Source organism: Alternaria arborescens, assembly GCF_004154835.1.
Source record: "Alternaria arborescens strain FERA 675 chromosome Unknown contig_4, whole genome shotgun sequence".
NCBI classification, from domain to species: domain Eukaryota; kingdom Fungi; phylum Ascomycota; class Dothideomycetes; order Pleosporales; family Pleosporaceae; genus Alternaria; species Alternaria arborescens.
This window is the reverse complement of record NW_021167859.1, coordinates 1,068,548-1,087,151: the sequence shown is the minus strand read 5'-3', so window position 1 is coordinate 1,087,151 and position 18,604 is coordinate 1,068,548. Positions and strand designations below refer to the sequence as shown.

The 18,604-nt window shown below is 51.9% G+C and overlaps 7 protein-coding genes across 7 annotated transcripts; 3 read left to right on the top strand and 4 right to left on the bottom strand.

The window, feature by feature from the left end:
* Positions 1-273: 273 nt before the first annotated feature.
* Positions 274-693, bottom strand: AA0111_g2461 (hypothetical protein; the record flags this gene model as incomplete). The annotated part of the gene is made up of 5 exons (XM_028648235.1): positions 274-330; positions 381-429; positions 489-554; positions 611-630; positions 685-693. 5 exons carry the CDS (start codon positions 691-693, stop codon positions 274-276), a joined length of 201 nt encoding a protein of 66 aa, XP_028510023.1.
* A 362-nt stretch (positions 694-1,055) lies between these two features.
* On the top strand, positions 1,056-1,682 carry AA0111_g2460 (hypothetical protein; the record flags this gene model as incomplete). The annotated part of the gene is made up of 1 exon (XM_028648234.1): positions 1,056-1,682. One exon carries the CDS (start codon positions 1,056-1,058, stop codon positions 1,680-1,682), a length of 627 nt encoding a protein of 208 aa, XP_028510022.1.
* A 1,292-nt stretch (positions 1,683-2,974) lies between these two features.
* AA0111_g2459 (hypothetical protein) lies at positions 2,975-4,814 on the bottom strand (the record flags this gene model as incomplete). The annotated part of the gene is made up of 2 exons (XM_028648232.1): positions 2,975-4,462; positions 4,518-4,814. 2 exons carry the CDS (start codon positions 4,812-4,814, stop codon positions 2,975-2,977), a joined length of 1,785 nt encoding a protein of 594 aa, XP_028510346.1.
* Positions 4,815-5,513: 699 nt separating this feature from the next.
* Positions 5,514-6,025, top strand: AA0111_g2458 (hypothetical protein; the record flags this gene model as incomplete). The annotated part of the gene is made up of 2 exons (XM_028648231.1): positions 5,514-5,736; positions 5,790-6,025. The coding sequence occupies 2 exons, from the start codon at positions 5,514-5,516 to the stop codon at positions 6,023-6,025; spliced, it is 459 nt and encodes a 152-aa protein (XP_028510347.1).
* A 430-nt stretch (positions 6,026-6,455) lies between these two features.
* Positions 6,456-7,322, bottom strand: AA0111_g2457 (hypothetical protein; the record flags this gene model as incomplete). The annotated part of the gene is made up of 3 exons (XM_028648230.1): positions 6,456-6,638; positions 6,697-6,963; positions 7,116-7,322. 3 exons carry the CDS (start codon positions 7,320-7,322, stop codon positions 6,456-6,458), a joined length of 657 nt encoding a protein of 218 aa, XP_028510336.1.
* A 555-nt stretch (positions 7,323-7,877) lies between these two features.
* AA0111_g2456 (hypothetical protein) lies at positions 7,878-10,869 on the bottom strand (the record flags this gene model as incomplete). Its single annotated transcript, XM_028648229.1, has 2 exons — positions 7,878-10,581; positions 10,724-10,869. 2 exons carry the CDS (start codon positions 10,867-10,869, stop codon positions 7,878-7,880), a joined length of 2,850 nt encoding a protein of 949 aa, XP_028510337.1.
* Positions 10,870-14,517: 3,648 nt separating this feature from the next.
* AA0111_g2455 (hypothetical protein) lies at positions 14,518-16,336 on the top strand (the record flags this gene model as incomplete). The annotated part of the gene is made up of 3 exons (XM_028648228.1): positions 14,518-14,953; positions 15,005-15,091; positions 15,153-16,336. 3 exons carry the CDS (start codon positions 14,518-14,520, stop codon positions 16,334-16,336), a joined length of 1,707 nt encoding a protein of 568 aa, XP_028510338.1.
* Positions 16,337-18,604: the final 2,268 nt, after the last annotated feature.

Here is an 18,604-nt window from a genome sequence, read left to right as displayed (position 1 = left end):
TCCGCTCAAAAGATATGTCGGCTTCTGGCTCACCATTAAGCCCAGTAATACAATCACATTGACAGTCAAATAATGTGCTCGTTGCGACACGAGCTGTTACATCAGACACTTGGCTGCTGAGGCTCTCATCACGGAATCCCATATATAGAGAAAGGTCAACATGTCGCCTTGATATTTCGCATGCTGTAGTATACACCACAATGTACAGTGTCCGCTCCAAAGAACCGTAAAGAAGAGTCTATTTCATGTTCGAACTGTGGTATGGCTGAAATCCTACTCGTCGTCCTCGGCGGCCTCCATGTATCGCTGCTTGATGTCCTTCCATTGACGCTGTGGTGCACGTTAGCAGATGCCCCGTCCATTGTAGCAGCCTGACATACGCCGCGGTTGATGCTGTCCCAGATCTTCTCGGAGCCTGTGTCGAATGCGCTGTGCTACTGTCAGCTCCCCTGCTTTCCCCGAGTTCCACTTCGGATGCTGTGGCTTACAGTTGCAGACCGAAGGCGGAGCCAAAGACGGCGAACAACATGGTAGTGTTGCTGCGGAGGACCGCGCTGCAGCCGATGGTTAGTCTCGTCAGATCGAAGGGTATGCGCGAGGAGGGACTTGCTTGTAGACGTTGCCGAGCATCTGCGTGGAATCGTTAGCGCGCCTTCAGTTGTGTCGGCCGGTCAATTCACTTACGCCAGACATTTTGAACGTGTCGAGAGGGCTGGGTAGACTGTGGAGGGTGATGTGGAGGTGCTTCGCTGACGGTGTCAAAGGTTGAGGTTCGCCGACAAGATTCAAGCTCTCGCGTCACGGGGATTTCCGCTGCGCTCATTGGTGCGTCGTGCCTTCCGCTTTGACGTGAACTTTACCTCCAACCCCACCACGACATTCGATTCACTCTCCACAGCCCAAAGCCTTAACTTTTCGCCTTTGTTGGACGACGCCTGCAACGACTTGGCGACGTCTCACTAGAACGATTGGTTCGTCCTGGCCTGTCGTGACTACCTAACGTCCTCCGGCGCATCCTACCCCCAATCCACCTCACGGCAAGCGCTACCAGCACGATGCCCTCCGTAGAAACTCCTGCAATCTCCAAAGCCGGCATCACCACCTCCGCTACCGGCGAACGTCACATACCCGCATCCGTCCGCCCCGACGGCTCCCTGCGCAAAGAGATTCGCGTTCGCCCAGGCTACCGCCCACCAGAGGATGTTGAACTTTACAAGAACCGCACCGCCGAGGGTTTCCGCAACAGAGGCAAGACAGGAGTGCCGGGTGCAGAAGCGGTAAAGAAGGAGGAGAATCCTAGCACATCGAGTCCTGCTGCCAATAAGAATGCCAAACGGAGGGAAGCTAGAAAAAAGGCTGCAGCCGCAGCGGATGATGGAAAAGACGAGGGCAAAGGAGCCTCTGCCGACGTGAAGGAAAAGAAAGCGCCGGTGGAGGTCAAGGCGAAGGAGAATGCGAAGCCTGAGGCAGACAAGGTTGTCGACCCCGAGGTCGAGAAAGAGAAGGAAGCGAAGAAGCTTACGAAGAAGTTAAGACAGGCGCGCGAATTGAAGGACAAGAAAGACAAGGGCGACAAGCTGCTCCCAGAGCAGTTCGAGAAAGTCATCAAAATCAACGAGCTGATACGTCAATTAGAAAGCCTCGGCTTTGATGCACAAGGAGAGAAGAAGGGTGAGACTTGAAGGAAAGGCTGCAGGCTACTCTATCGATAGCTATACCAGCTTCCAGGCCAACTCAGTTGCTCCTCCAGTATAAGCTAGCGGCCCTGGGACGGCCGCGCAGCAGTGGCGTGGATAAGCATCATAACAAAGGTCTTAACATCCATGGCTTCACACCAAAGGCATGTCACCCGAACATACGCCCATCTCGATACCGACCGCAGAGAGCTTGGTCATAAATCGCAGCGCATTCTCTCACTACTTCTCTGTTTGCTACAGGCTGCTGCGAGGCATCGAGACGAGCGGTGCAAATCAGCCTCCCGAGCTTATCGTTGGGAATTGTCGCGGTCCCAGTGTACATGTACTGTAGAAAAGTACGAAAGAGAGATTCAACCGCAAGGCTCAACTAGTCCTCATCTCTAGTGATTTGCTACCAGTGTGATATCTTCTTCTAAGCCCATCAATGAGGTACTGCTGCGAGGCAAGAACGAAAGCAACAGGGCAAGTAGCTCCTCCATGCTCATGTCAAGAGCCGAGACATAAACATGCAACAGTGGGGATCAGCTTGTGATCGCCCTCTTAACTACTGATCTGCAGATGTTCTGTTTGTATATGGCTGAGCGGACGAAAAGCCTCATGTTGTTCTGGTTGTTCAACCACAAAAGTCCCTAATTTTACCGTATTGAGATGTCACACTGCAGAAAACAGAAGAACGTAAAGAGAACGATAACGGTGAACCAGAAACAGCATCAGAACAGACAAAGAACTTGGTGGGAGAACTAGTTTTCAAAGTACCATAGTCGTGCGTAAAAGCAAAAGGGTGTTGTTAAGATATATAGCAAAGTCGACGAGGGGACCGGAGATGTGAAACCCAATCACCGATCGGGTGTTCTGGCGTTCCACACTAAAGCCCCAGCATAAGCACCTGGCACTGTATCGGGAGAGCTTCGGACTACTTCCCTGTTCACACTTGTGTGATCCAGCTGAACGCTCTGCTTCCTCGCACCTTGATTACGCAAGGATGATCTTGTTGTCATTAAACTAACGTTTTTCTCTCTTACTAGGTGGAAATGTGCTAGAGTCAACAAACAGCTCCGACTCGGATTCTGGTTCTGGCTCATGATAGCGGCCTCAGAGAGAAAGAGGGTTAGGCTATCTTCCATATGTAATCTACAAATTCAGCTGTGTGGAGAAATGGGGACAAGTATAGCACCCACAATTCAAGATAGAATTGATCGGTAGAAGAGCAAGGAGAATGAATTCTAAAGGCCAAAGAGAAGAAGATTAAGAAGAAGCAGAACTCTAGCTTGGGCAGTTTACTCGTTCCAGTGGTAGGCAACAGGCGAGATATCCTGTCCTCCATAGGCTGTACCCCCAAAGTCCAGATATCCCTGCGCACCCGAGTACGGAATCCGCGCAATATCTTCCCATTCACCCATAATCCATACACTTTGCATTCCCATGATCATATGCTGAAGCACATGACAATGAAGCATCCAGCATCCTGCGTCCTGGACACGCAACCTCCAGCAACGCCAACCCTCGTCGTCTCCTGCCGTACCCTTGGAACGATAACGGTACAGGTTCGTCGTATCCCGCTGCACGGGATTGTAATTTGCAAGCTTCTTCTCGTTCTCAACAGGATCATAAGTCCCATTTCCACTTCCGCAGTCGTAGAAGTGGGCACCGTGCAGGTGAAAGGGATGGAAGTCGAAGCCGCCGTTGTTGTCCACGAGACTACCCGTGTTTTCCAAGATAATCTCGATAACTTCACCGAGTTTGGCAGGCCAAGTCAGCGTGTAAGGGTCCCAGCCGCCATTCTCCATGGCTGCGGTGTAGTTTGGCATCGCCGCAGGGCCATTCTTGTAAATGTCGACAAGGTATGGGGGACTATTGGCCGGATTTGTTTCGGTCCAGTTCAGGCCATCGAGCTGCCAGATGGTGGTGGACTGCCTGAGTTGCACGTTGCTCACGTGAACGCGACGGGTCACCTCGGAGGCATGAGGAAAGTTGTTGGGTACCAATGGCTCGAGAGCATATTCAAGGAAGTCGTAGGTGGCGTTGGTAAGGGTTAGAGGGGCTACTGTAGGCGCAGAAGTGATCTTTGGTCCATTGCTCGGGTAGCGCAGGATACCGAATCCGGTATAAATGGCAGGCCGATCTTTGGTCTCAAACTGGATGATGTAGTCGGTCTGATTTCCGAGCTCTTCAACCGTTTTCGTCTTAAGAAGTGCATCGAAACGTTGTCCAGACGAAAGCATCATATGGTCTGTAGTGTACGGCTTCGTATAATGGCCATCTGCCTCGATCACATCGAGCTCGGAGTGGCCCTCGATACCGAATGAGACCATGGATATGGCTGTCGCACCAACAAAGCGCATGCGATACGTCTTTCCGGGCTCCACATCAATCACCGGCAGTTGGCAATTGCCCTGGCCAGCTGTTTCACCAATAGCTACGCCGATGCCATTCAAAAGTACTGCGTTTGTCTCGCCAGTCCAAACAAATGGGGTCGCAACGAGTCCGTGCTCCATCGTCTCGTCAGTCTTGTTGAAGTAGTCCTGGAGGAAGACAATACGCTCTTCATCGTACTCGAATGGAGGAATGCCAAAGTCATCAATAATCAGCGGCCCAGCGGCAGAGATAGCCTGAAACCCAATATGAGAATGGTAGAAGTAGGTTCCTGCATCCTCAAATTCAGGGTGAATCTCATAGTCGAAGCATCTTTTGGGTGCAATCGGCCATTGACTGACTGGCGAGCCATCACTGAAAGGTGCTGTGCGTTGGGTAAGGCCGTGCCAATGCTGATATGTGTCAGACGCAGTCATCTCAGGCATCAGCGTCTGAAGTTAATCATACCATGGTTGTATTGAACTTCTCCATATCGTTGCAGACGCGCACCCAACTAGTCTTTCCTGCTGGGAGACGTAATGTAGGTCCAGGAGATGTGCCATTGACCAGTGCAGACATGCGATGCTGGCATGCTACAGTGTGGTTTTCGTATGTGACAGAGAGATAGAAGTCTGGGGTGAACCCTCCATCATGAGTATGGAGATGCGATTCGTTCTTCGATGTCGGATAGGATGCGTACGACTCTTTGCCAACGACTGAATGCACTACTCCTAAGAGCAGGCCAAGAGCTAATTGGGTAAGCATCTTTGACGATGTGGGATACAAGACGGACGTTGCTCAATCTCAGTAGAAGGGATTCCCTATATAACGGTGGCGGTATCTGGCTGTGCACAATCTGACACAGCTAGTCTACCGTGTTTGAACTGTGATCTACGTCAGCGGTGCTGACGGCAAGGGTGGACCCGTGAGATTCTATAGTACAGCCCAACGGTTCTGAGAAAAGTTCCGAGATCCCGCCGAAGTCATGATGTTTAGACTCAACTCAGCTTGCATTTTCGCACTACATCTAGTAGAAACCTCCAAACTGTTCGCAGGAGAATCTGTATAGTATGCGTAAGCGCGGCGGTCAAATTAAAGTTTCCAGATTCATGTGGGGCCTAGTAGTCTTACTAACGCGGTATACGGCCTACGATGCTCGATAGGGGGCTTGGGTCCGGTCCGAATGGTCGTTCTTTCTCGACATCGCAATTACCGGATCATCCGGAACATGCTGTAGCACAGTAGGAATGGAGAAAGACTTGGATCAGAAGCACTGAGCTGGCGAATAGCCTCAATGATGCTGGAGACGATGCCAATGCCCCTGATCATCAAACCATGATATGCACCGACTACAAATAGAACCTTGTTTACCTTCCACAGCCTTGCCTGGCGACAGTCCTCTTTATAAACATCCAACGGCTCTCTTTCTTTGCAAGCACTTTGTAGTGCAACGTCATCGACAAAATGTTTACTAAACTCGCCGTATCTTTTCTTGCCATGCAAATGCTAGCGTCGGCAATGCCAAACCAACAACGGAGAGCCAACGACGTTGACATTACGAGCCTAGACAAAAACGTCACATCGACCAGCGGAGTCGGCAATGTCGCAGCTGCGGGTAGTCTTACACCATTTGGCGACATCGGCGTAGGCTGCGGCATTAACTGGCAAGCCGGCGTATCATACGGAGGTACGTTGTTCGCATTGCCTTCCAATTCGCTCTAGCTAACGTGCGCGATATAGGCGGGCTTACAGCAGGGTCCAGTGACTTCGGTCTAGGCGGTGGCTTCAACATAACCCCCGAAGTCCTCACAGTAGGGGCTGGTCTTGGCTTGAACTCGGCGAACGTTTCTGCCAACATACAATTCACAGGGGCGAAGAACGGCAGTGTTGAGCTGGTTTTCGAAAGCAGTGCACCAATTGTATGCACGCCGGGATTCAAAGATGGAAAATCGACTGTGTCGTGCACCACGGTGTAATGCCTTCGAAGGTTCCACTTCGATTGTGTTCACCCTGGGAACTAAGGACAAATTATTAGTTGTGTCTCATAAGACAGTGCGGTGTCCTCTGTGTAGTTGAGAGGCGTCAGAGTTTGGAAGAGAAAAGAGATGGACAGTGCGATGAGCGGATCTCGTCTTGCCCTCATTCCCCATGTTTCGTTGCACTACAGAGGAGTCGACTACATCCTAGAGGCTTGAACACTAGACGTACTCACTGCTTCTTATGTCAGTGCGCTGATAAGAATGGGGTGGTGTATACCGAGGTACCTCTCTTGGAATACGTTTTTGTAATAATTGAAATTCCTATACTTCGACCCAAGAGACACTGCTGTCGTGATTGTTCAGATACGCCCAACGCCTCTTTCACGTACTTGTGTCGTTACCAGTTACAGTATCGACGATTGTGTTTTCAGTTCGCGCCTGAGGTGTTCTTCTTGAGAATGAAGCCAAAGTACTGGAAACTGTCGCCTCCGCCCATGATTTCCATGTCTAGATCCCACTCATTCTTGCGATTGAGGATCGGTTTGACAAAGTGCGGTTGTCGATAGGTAATATAAAGAAACACGCCGTCGTCTTTCAAGACGCGCCAGACCTTGTCAAAATCAGCATGTGTTCAGGCCCGTATGCCCGGGCTTTTGTTATACACTCACCTCACTGATATACCTTCCACTGTTGTCCATAACCTCTTCGGGCGGACTCCATGGACTTCCGTAGATCATTGCATCTAGAGTGCCTTTGTCAAAGGCGACATCTACGGACTTGCTGTCGATGTCTTTCATATCCCGGACATCGCCGACTCTCCATTCAACCTGACTTTTATCTGGATGTCGTGATTTCATCAAATCGACCACTACCGCGGAAAAGTCAATGCAGAGCTGATTCGTATAGCCTCGCTCTAAAAGATCGTATGGGACCGTCTAGCAATAAGTCAGCCCTATGAAGACGTAGCTGCGAAGATGACACGAGTCCCCGTAGTTCAGTTCATAATATACGAACCGAGAGAATGGTAATATTTGCGTCCACATTATCGTGCAGCCTACAGCTTTTCAAACTTGAATGGAGAACCTACGCTGTCCCCGCTCCCCAAGTGAAGAATTTTGGCATTCTTTCCCTCATCCCTCTCCTTATCGAACAAATGCTTCTTGAAAAAGGGCTCTAGCTCATCAAATGCGCGGAACCATTCGTGCGTTGGCTTGTCGCTGTCAGCCTTTGCATACCGTTCGTCCCAAAACTCTGCGTGACCGAGGGCTTGCGCCTCCTCAGAACTGGAGGGCATCGTGTATCTGGTTGATCTTGGCTTTGTGCGCGTTGTAGTAGGCTGACAAAATTAGCAAACAACAAAGGCTACGAGTCCTCGGAAACGTAAAGGCTGGATTCGGACGTGGTTGCAGTTGCGTCGTAGTTGTGTGCCTTGCATGCCCCTCTTTTTGTGGGCCTACCAGAAGTAAAGGGTTCGCGAGCTAGTCTTTTCCTTTGTGTCAGAATAACTTGCGCGAAGCCTTGCTCTGGATAGGAGGTCGATTTACCGGTAGGAAGTCCTCACTCGCCTAGCCCTACAGGCTTTGGGATGTTGTTGTGTTGATACGCATGCATCTGCACATATTTGGACCAGTACGATGGCATGCAATAGATCATATGAAAACCGCCCACAGACTCGATCGATTAATGAAGAATACCATGCACAGAACTAATACCTAATGGTTATCTTGATTGTCGCAATGTATACTTTGGTTGTTCATAAAGTTTCCTTCACCTCCGTCTCATAGCAGTAGAGGAATGTAACGCAAGAACCGAACACCCATCATAATACCCAAGTCGTATCCCTGAACGTTCAACCTCCCGCGACTACAGCCAAACCCTCGTAGATCTGCCTCCTGACCCTAGAGAACGTTGCAGCGTCATTATTCCTTGGATCCAGATTACCATAAGCCCCTCCGTCAATCTCAATCTGACCAGTAGCCGTCTTCCTCACAGCCACCGTACCGTTGATGACAAGTACACCTTCGCCTCTGAACTCGGCTTGCATGCCATTGGCATTCATGAGCTTCCTCAGATCGGCAAGACGAAGATCACCGACATGGAAGGGTTGCGCGACGGATCGAACGGCAGTGGCCATGTTAGTAGGAACGACGTCAAGGACGGGTGTGTCATCGTTTTTATCGCTAGACACGGGGACGGCGGGAGCATCGAGTCGAGCTTTCTTCTTCGCTGGCGTATCCGCTTCTTCCTCAACCTTGGGCTCAAGGCTTGCAGCTGCGAGGCGGCCGGTGATAGCCACAACGCCCATGCCACGAACATTCTGCCAGCGCAGGTTGCGCACCATGCTACGACTGAGCTTGACACTCCAGGCATTCGTGTCGACACTGGCGTCAATCATGATACCGACAGCGGGTGTGAAGACATCGATGGCGTTGGCAGAATCGGTGTTCGCATTAAGTGCTATTCGACTGATTTCGGCGAGCTCAAGAGTTTCGCCTTCCTCGCCACCCACGAAGATTAGCTTGCGAGGTTTGATAAGCGGGATAAGCTGCTGGATCGTGCGGCGATCGTGCAGACCCGAGAAGTCGACAAAGGCAATTCGACACCGGATTTCCAGAGTTTCCGACTCAATGATAACTTTCGATGGGCCCTCCACCTTGTCTGGATCGTCTTCTGGTTCACTGTCCGATTCTTCGTCCTCGCCTTCTCGAACCTCCTTGTCTTTCCGGCGCTTTTGGTTGGCGTTGGATTTATTGGTGTCGGTGCTGTTTAATAAATCATCCCATCTCCTCTTCTGACCAACAGCATTCTCCTTCTTTGTTCCTTCACCACGAAGAGCTTCTCCGGCAGTATTGTCCTCCTCCTCGGCACGAGCGAAGTCTTCGGGTCGAATAAGATCACCAAAGTCGTCCGCGCGACGCTTCTTGGCCTGGAACGGAAACATCTTCTCTTTCCCTTTCTTGCCCTGCACTTCGTAGTCATAAACGTTCTTCCGACGTATGAGTACATTTACGCCCAACTCTGCGTCTGTCATACCAAGTTTGTTTCGCGCGTGTTGTAGGGCAACGGTTGCATTGAGCGCTTTCCCTCGATATCCGTCACCAGAGCCTTCCGAACTCTCTGACTCAGTTGATGATCGATCATCAACGATGTCGGCAGACGTTTCGAGCATTGCTGCGTTATCGCCGCCCATGGTGGTCTGGCGTTGTCTCTGGCCGGCAAGGAACTGCTGATAAAGCGGGACTTCATCACCTTCGAGTGCGACTGCGCGTACCGTGCTGAATGGTGCTTGATCGCCTGCGGCGTCTATCACACTGATAGAAGGAGCATCATGTCCCGGTGATGCATTGCGCTGGTTCCACAACTCCCAGAGGTATCGACCGAGACCTTTCTTTTGTGCGCCCAGCTGACCAGCTCTTTCTGTGAGTATGACCAAGTTCTTCTCATCAGATGCCAGGCTTCGAAGAGCATCTTTGGAGAATCCCCACTCGAGCGTCGCATCGCTTGCTAATATCACTCGCGGTCCAGCTGCGCCCAGCATACGAGCTACACGTGTCTTGCGCTCGACCAACGTTATGTGCTTGAAGTCGAACGGGACTCTGGCTCGGTCTTCTTCTTTTCCATTTTTGTTCCTTCGGTCTTGGTCGGCAGCACTGGCTTCAAACTCCTTCACAATGCCCTCCTCCATCCATTCCAACATACTCCGTACATAGCGCATCGTTGCACCACCAGTCCGACTTGCAAGATAGACCTTTGCACTTCGTAGCGCACCGCCGCCTTCGGCGTCTGCTGCCTCGCGCTCCCACGTCTCCTCAAGCAGATATGCCAGCTCAAGTATACGCGCACTTGAATCTGATGGAATCAAGACGGTTCCGCCCCTGGCCACGGTATCCTGAATCATCTCGAGGAGAGCTTCATCTCGCTTGTTAGGCGACCTGGCCACCTTTACCATACTGGTGTTCTTGCTGCTGCAGATCAAGGCAGTTGGACGACGCAGCTGTTCCAAGACTTCAGCGCCGCCAGTGCCGGGTCCTCCCAGCCAAGCAGCTCCTGAAAGGACGTGTTCCCTGGCCTGGTTCCAGTCGACGGCATAGACGACCGACTCCATGCCATGTTGTATGTGCCATATTGAACCTCCCAGCGTGTGTCCAGCGCTGTATGCAGTGATGGTGAGACCATTGAGTGGAGGCGAGTGCGGCGAAGGGATGGGCTGATGCGGTTGCGAGTATCGGAGGGGGTTGATGCGGGCGAAGTAGTCGGCAATCTCCTGCGACGTGGGCGCTTGGAGAAGGATGTTGGGGTTCTTGCCGCCCTTGAGTGCCGAGGAGAAGGAGTAGGCAGACTCGCTGAGAGCTTCGGTGGGGATGATGGACGATGCAAGCGGCGTGGATTCGTACAAGTCTTGTAACAGCGTGCGGCCGAGGGATATGACGGGGTTTGTCGCGTAGACAGGTATGCGCGTGAACAGAGGAAAGTTCTTGCAACAGTGTACGTAGGCGCCGAGATGCGCAGTGGTCGCGTGAGTAAGCAGGATGAAGGACAGGGTGGGGACATGTCTGGAGTGTCGAGATTAGTCGTCGTGTATGTATAGTGTATTGCTGCTACCTAGCGACTTTGCTACCTGCTGCCAGTTTCCCAGGGACAGCCCACACTTCGACTGGCATCCACATTGCAATCGCGGCCAGATTATGCACCTACCTCTCAATCTCCTTGAGTTTCTCTACGCTGAAATCCTCGTCCCAACCAACATCGATCAAGATCTGTATGCCCCCATCGAATTCTAGCAATGACTGCGACGCTGGCGAGGAGCTCTGCGCGCCTAGAAGAGGAGTGAAGTTGAACATAGGAGCAGTCGCTATTCAATATAATTCAGGCGAGTCTCAGGCTCTAAGCGCATAGTGGACGCGCGCTGGATGGAATAGTGAAGTCGTGATGTTTCCTTGACAGATGCTGGATGCAGTGAGTCCGAACGCGTCAAAGCGCGCCTGCGTCGGAGCTGGCGAAACATATGATCCGCGCGCCTCTTGCCAACTCACGTGACCGTACTCTCACTTTTGATTGTGAGCCTCATGATTCCAGGGCCCAGCAGAAGACATATACTATCCTACGACCGATTGTAGTACTCGCTCCGATATAGGCTGCTGCTGCCAAAGGAACGATGCCCGGGCATGATACCTGCGGCTACGGGACTCAGCTTCCAAGTCCGAAACATTCCACCAAGCCTCTCGCAGCACTATATGCCACTAGAAGCATCTCTATACCCACATCGTTTCCGCCTACTGGTTTTGTTTTGGTGTGGTTCGCTAGTCTGTGCCCATGGCATGCAACTTGTACTGCATATCAATCTTGGAAGAGTCAAGCAGGCCCCGCCGCATACGTGTTCGCAGGCGACGGCTACAAACAGTTCCGTACATTCGAAATTAGTCGATCACCCGCCCGCACATGCATCCGCTGGGAAACCTACAGAGTCATGCTTTTGCCATGGCAAGGGAAAAGGCAAATGCTTGGGGAGACAGAAGATCTACAAAGACGCTGTGAGGCACTCCTCCACAGATCCATCACACATGCGAGAATACCAACCATGGAGTCTTGGTACAAGGCTGCGAATGAAGTCGTGCTAGCATCCCAGGCGGAACTTCGGAACGAGGCCGGCATGCGCAATGTCCAACCCGCCACAAACATGCAGGAGTCGCACTGTGCATTCAACAAACTTCATCCCAGGTCATTTGCAGTGGATACGGGTGACTCCCAAGGCAAAGACACGTCTGATCATCTCCTGATATTATACTCACGCGAGTGCCAGAGACGACGTCATGACGGGTGTCAAATAGGACCATCGTTCGCTTTCTCGCACGCCGTCGATAGACTCGTAGATGCTAGTCTCGCGAATCGCTCAGCTCCAGACCAGAAGTATTTTGAGCATGGATTAACACTTGCTGCACATGCAGCCATCTGCAACTGTTGTCTGCGTCGCTGACGAATGAGACGGGAAGTGACCCCGCAGCTAAAGCACGCCGCTAACAATGCAAGTCATTCGCCTGTCCTCTTCGGCTGCATGCGTCCGGGTTTTCAATACGCAAGAACGGGCTAATGACCGTCAGCCATCAGAGCGCTGCTATCACAACGCAGGGACAACGATCTGACCCATCTTCATCTGGTCTCCCTCGAGACGGTCACAATACTACACAATGATTGTGGGTACGTCATCACACTGGTCAGCATGGGCATTAACTTCGGAAGAGACTGATTCCAAATCGGAGACCATATGATCGAAAGTAGAAACTAGGATCCACATCGCGACGAGACGGCGGGTCCGAGACATGATACTTACCACCGAATCATGCTGAATAAATGGCCTTGACAGCTTGATTCACAGGCATGTGCCGGTTGTGAACCACAATACTTGCGTGAATCGTGAACGCGCGCTGTAGCAGCATGCTGCCCAACTCTTGTCCAGATTCCCTCAAGCCTTGGAGGATCATGTAAATGGAGCATGCTCAACAGCAGTCTAAAGCAAGGAGAGGCGGGTTGTTGTTGGGTTTTGCACTCGAGTCTGTCAAAGCGTTCGGTTGGGACCGAAGGTCAGGGTACTGCGGAAACCCGCTCGGAGCCAGCTTTGGGAGCGTGCCTTTGTGCCCGTCGTCCCGCTCCGGCCGCAAAGTAACCAGATCCTCAGCACGCAGGGAAAGTCCACTGCGCGACACTACAATGTCAAAAGGCACCAAATCTACAAAGCGAAAGCCCTTGCTTTAGACGAACATGTTTGCTTTTCGCCAGAAACGCCCATACCAATGGGAGTATATCGCAATGCTTGGACTGCTACCTGCTGATAGGCGTAGCGATTGTGGGGAGGGTGCATGGGAGCTTATGACATCTCAAACAAACTTTGACCGGCCGTTAATCGCTGGGCCTACCAGACGCTGCTGTCATGATTGTGAGGATCTTCAGGCCTCACAATCCCTGACATGCCAGGTGTGGCTTGATGCTGGCAATACTCAATGGGGCCTGGTCGGGTTGTCAGCTTGTCAAGATCGCCTTGCCTGTCGCGTTCAATAACTCTCTATAACTAGAAAACAAGGTCCGATTCGACCGGATCGTAAACTGTGGAGAAGTAGTGTCGTCAGGTCACACACACACAAGGCATCGCGGAGATGTAGCACGGTGGCTGGGCATCCTAGCGTGGGGCTGATTGTCGGCTAGGGGCGCTTCAAGTATCGCGTATTGACTAACTGTTTGGGCGCGCGGCCGTGAATTGATGGCGTTTGTGTGATGATAATAATAAGCAGCACATGGAGAAGATCATGGGAATGGCGAATTGATTTTGGCCATCAGCGGATGATCAACCAGAGGAATGCGATACACCGTAGAGACTTTTTACGACGCCCAACTCAGATCTATTGCTGATCCTGGACCACCCACTCTGAGCTGGAGGTGGTGAAGCCAACGGGATCTGAGGAGTGGCTAGGCCTGCGAACCAAGATATGAAGCCGCTCGAAAGCGATTCATGCACCATTCGATACATACACTAGGAACATCACGTTTCAATGCTTCACGAGGTTTACAGCCTCCAAAAGACTTAGCGCTCACGCCGGCGACTGATCTCAAAGCCAACTGCAGCGCTCGCTACGTCTTGGGTCGTCGTCAACACTGTCCTTTGCGTGCCCGGTGCTTCACTGCGAGCGTCGGCCTACTCACTGTATTAAGTCGACCGCGGCCCAGGGCGATGGTTACAGCGGGACCAGTGGACTCGTCCTAGGATTATCCTCCATTACCAGTATTAGAGGCGAATTGGTGTCGTTGCTGCGACGCTACTTTAACACACTATATCCTGTCGCCTTTACCTTGCTCCGCAACCTGGTTCAAAGCTACGCAGGCTGCACTTTAATACCTAGTCGACATATATCCCACTCGTTCAAGCACGCCTCCTCCCATACCTACCGTCCCTTCTCCGCACGCTCACGCTGCTCACATCCCCCTTGGGTGTGCCCGACATCGACATCGACCGCTTACTACCGTTACCAGCCAACCCAACTGGTTTTCGTTCACCCCTGCCTGCACCGGGTCTGTGTTCAGCTCAGCCGTTCATCTCGGAACGACGCAGTTTTGCCGTTAGTTCCACCCAAATACTATTGGACGTTCCGCGGGCGCCCACGACTCGCTAAAGACGCATTCCCCCGCTCTCACGCAACCTACCGTGCGATCGCTCGAGGCATCAGGAGCGGACCGCTTGGACCCTTCTGCGACACTCTGCTCAACTTTCGTGGGAACAGCTGCCGCGTTGTTGTACCACTTGTACCGTTTTGCTTAGCATTGGCCGGCAACAATACAAGATAACCCCTGGTCGCCACTTATTGCATTAGATCGTGCCGGGCTCATGCACATCTAGAGGAACATCGCTCTTTCGTGTTACCATCGACGCGCAAAACGGACTGGACATCCAATGCGCGCCTCTTCCCACTACTAGTCCACCAACGTCCTCAACTCTGGCTCGAATGATCTCGACCGTTTCCGTCGGCCCTTCGCCGCCAGGCGCCCATAACCGCTTGAGCACGAGCTCATCGCCGCAGCCCTCCATGTCGTCCGCTAGCGACTCCCCATTTACCACGCCCAATTTCGATTCCACCATTTTCAGCCCTTCGGAGTCACAATCAGAGGAGCGGACAGATGCTCGAACGGGTTCCCTTGAAGTAGTGCCCAAGGTGGAGGAGACGGAACTTCAACTAGCCGATGTCAAGGAAGAGGCATCTCCGGAAGACACACCCATTTCCCCGACCGAACCCGTACGGATACGTCGCGCGCGTGGTCGGCCAAGGATACACCCTCCTCGCTCACCCACCACTCTTGCTAAGCAAGCCAAAGCCCGATCCAAAACTGGATGTACAACATGTCGGAAAAGGAAGAAGAAGTGTGACGAGACCAAGCCGTTCTGTAATTGTACCCTTGACTCGCAGTTGTCCAACAGATACTAATCTTGCCTAGGTCTGTCGTGTCAAAAGAACAACATCCATTGCGAAGGTTACAAGCCCGTTGAAATTTGGAAGAGTGGAAAGGAACGGGCAGCAGAAGGTATGTAGTCTTGCATCAGGAGCTTGCTTTTTTGAAGTGGGCCAAGCTAACATCCAAACAGCTCGGAAGCGAAGTCAGGATGTCAAATTTGACCTTCCGCCTCTCATGGAAGGTGTTGAGAATGATCTTGACCGCCAACTCTTGCAACATTTCTCTAGCAGAGCGAGTGCTGTCTTGACCTTACATGGGGACAAGTCGTCGAATCCCTTCACCAAAATCCTGCTGCCCATGGCTCTTCAACACGAAGGCCTAATGCACTCAGTGCTGTGTCTTTCAGCTTCTCATATGTACTCCGTCAACCCGTTACAGGAGTACGAGGACAGACAGGTCTTTCACCGCGGCAAGGCTCTGCAGCTGCTGAAGCATGACATCGAACGACAGAAAGCTGGCGAAGGTGGTGTCATGGTTTACGAAGACTCTAACGTTGCCCAGATACTACTACATCTTCTACATTCTATCTGTGATGGTAACACCTCCGGCGAGTACCGAATGCACATGATTGCCGCAAAACAGATCGCCATGACCCAGAAGTCTTCGAACCCGGAGTTCCAGACCCTTTTCGACGAGTTCTTCTACTACCATTGGATCGCTAGTCAGATCACGTCCCTTGACGGTACCGAGGTCCCCATGATGGACGATTTCAACCTCCCTTTCAAGATCAGCCCGGAGACTGCGGGATTGATTGGCATATCTGATGGACTCTTTGGTTTCATTTCTAAGATCAGCAATCTGCGACGCAAGATACGTAGTCGCATCGACGAAAAGCAGGAGCCCGTCATGGACTATGAAGCGTTGCTTGCCGCCCACGCCATCGACACTGGCCTTCGTGGATGGGTATGTCCCCATACACCCGGATCTCCGCGCTATACCATCTCTATGCTTTATCGTCAAGCAACGTGGGTCTATCTCTATCGCACTACAAAAGACTCGAAGCCACATCCATTCATCAAGAGTGCTGTCGACGACGGCATTCGCTACATCAACGAACTGCCGGCAGAAGGTTGGGTGCAAAGTAACGTTTTGCTTCCATTGTTCCTCATTGGATGCGCTGCATTCGAAGAGGAGCAGCGTGTGGAGATTGACAGAGCGTTCACCGGCCTAATTGCCTGTACCGGCCTAGGCAACATCGGCTTTGCGAAAGAGGTCGTCGACGAGGTTTGGTCCAGGATGGACAAGGGGGACACAGACTCATGGGATTGGGAGAAAATCATCCATGCTCGTGGGTGGGATTTCCTCGCTACGTGAGCCCCGAGCAATCCGCGAGGTTTTTTTTATTGGCGACGCTCGGAATCTGAAGGTTCCGCGAGATCTTCACGTATCACTATCGGGTTATTACTTCAGGGGAGAAGTTATCACATCGCTTGCCACTCGCTGGCATGGTTGATGTGGGACATATGGGTTTTCTGTGCACGGCTATCATGGCGATGACATAGTGTCAGCCTGTAGCCTGAAGTGCATCGCGACCCTCCAGTTTCGGACTTGGCATTTAGGGTTCCTTATTCAATCGGTGTTTCTACGGGCGCAAAAAGGAGTCATGGTATTTGGTGGGTCGTCGGAGAGCGGTTTACAAGGCTCGGACCGGCAACGATGCACTACGGCCCTTACGATCAGGTTGCATTGGATGGGTACGTTCCCCTATAACACACGGCGGGATTGTGTTACCATGCGGGAAAAACGGCATTGCTTGTCTTTGCATTTACTTGGCTTCGACTTCTCGGGACATTTCTTTCTTGTTTGCGATATTGTATCTCGTACATAGCCTTTGGGTTCAGCCGAGCGGCGTTTGGCTTTGGGCGGTGCATGTCAGATCGCGATGCACGTACCCCATGCATGGGCGAGGCACACTCGTACACATGGCATTGCAGCACTTGTCGAAATAGGTCCGATTGCTGGCCGGCATTCTCTTATTTTCTCATTACGATGACGACACGTATATATGCAGGTAGCTTCACGGCACAGAAATGCACGCTGGTATCCACTCCGCTCACTCAATTCTCAACGCAGCTTCGCAGGGAACGCATGGCTTAACGGGCGATCACGATCTACCTCGGTGATAAGGTGAGGAGCTATAGTGCGGCGCTGGTGCACTGTAACTTTACAGTAAGCACTACCCGTGCCACAGCATCTAGACTTCTCCACTCTTTGCGGGGACGTTCTTCCTCCAATCCGCTTACCAGCAATCAAATGTTTTGGCGAGCTTCCTTCGCATCGTCGTTGGAACAAACTCGTCGCACGGCGTCGTTGAAGGATCCATGACTCGCACGCTCAACATGCAGCCACTTCTCAGAACGCTCATGTGCATATAGCCGGATGACGATCATCATCAATTTCCTAGATGCGATGCGAGAGTATGGGACTAACAGTCAGAGAAGCCATCCTCACTTGCGTCGGCGGAGCCCACGGACGAGCGAGACAAGCCGTTAGGCAGATCGGCCCAGGGTACCAGGTTTGCAATACGGCAAACGTGGGGTGCTGTCGCACATCTCTTCTGTGAGGCTTGAGCAGCGCTTACGGTTACGTTTGTCCGGCCCAAACGCGCCTCCGATGCGACCGGTACACTTTCCCCAGCAGCACAATGACGAAGGTTACGACCAGCGTTGCGCGAACAACAGCTGCAAAGCAGGAATTCACGGCATGGAATCGGCCCTTCTATGTGGTCGGTCTGAAATGTAACCCCCACGCTTTCCAGGCAATGCTGGGGGTTATAACCCGAATAATCCGGTGGAAAGGTCAAATTATAGCCTGATTCGAGGAAAACACGCCGTCGGTACCTGGCACTAGTGTTTGTATGGACGAACAGGAAGAGGAGGGGTCCTTCTGCATGGCTTTGAAACGACATTGCTTTCTTCATGGTTCAGTATAGGGCCGAAGCCGTGAAATCGTGCGCGACGTTACGCACATGGCGTGACACCTTATCCGCGTGGATTGCTAAGACGTCACAGATGGAGAGTATACGTATTCTATCCACGCAAGATGAACTGTGAAGGGGTAATTGAGACCCTTCTTTCTCACCCAGCCCAGTCCTCCTTACCCTTTCCTACAACCACATGATCCCAAACGACCCCAGCGATAAGTTCAACCAAAACCAGGGCGATGTCAGTATTCCATGGAGGTCAGATTCTAGAGCCATTAGGCCGTCCATTGCATGTAGATGGGATTCTGATTATTTCCGAGAACACCTTACCGATCTACTTTCTACTTGCTCGCTTAGTAGAATACGTTCATCCCAACGGTATATGCCGGGCCTGAAGAGGTATCCCGGATATACCCTCCACCCGGATCCGGATCCGAATATGGGTAGAAGTCCGTACTTAAAATACCTACGTATCTACACGACTCGGTATCGAACACAAAGCCATGAACGCCTACTCGTACACGGTGCCTGCATATGTGACCTGCATAGAATCTCTTTCTTTCGCATAATGCCTGCTAAAACGGCACATTGCAGGTTGCATCACCGGTTTTGCGGCATGGAGATGTCAAGCCCTACACCGTTATTTGCGAATAGTCTTA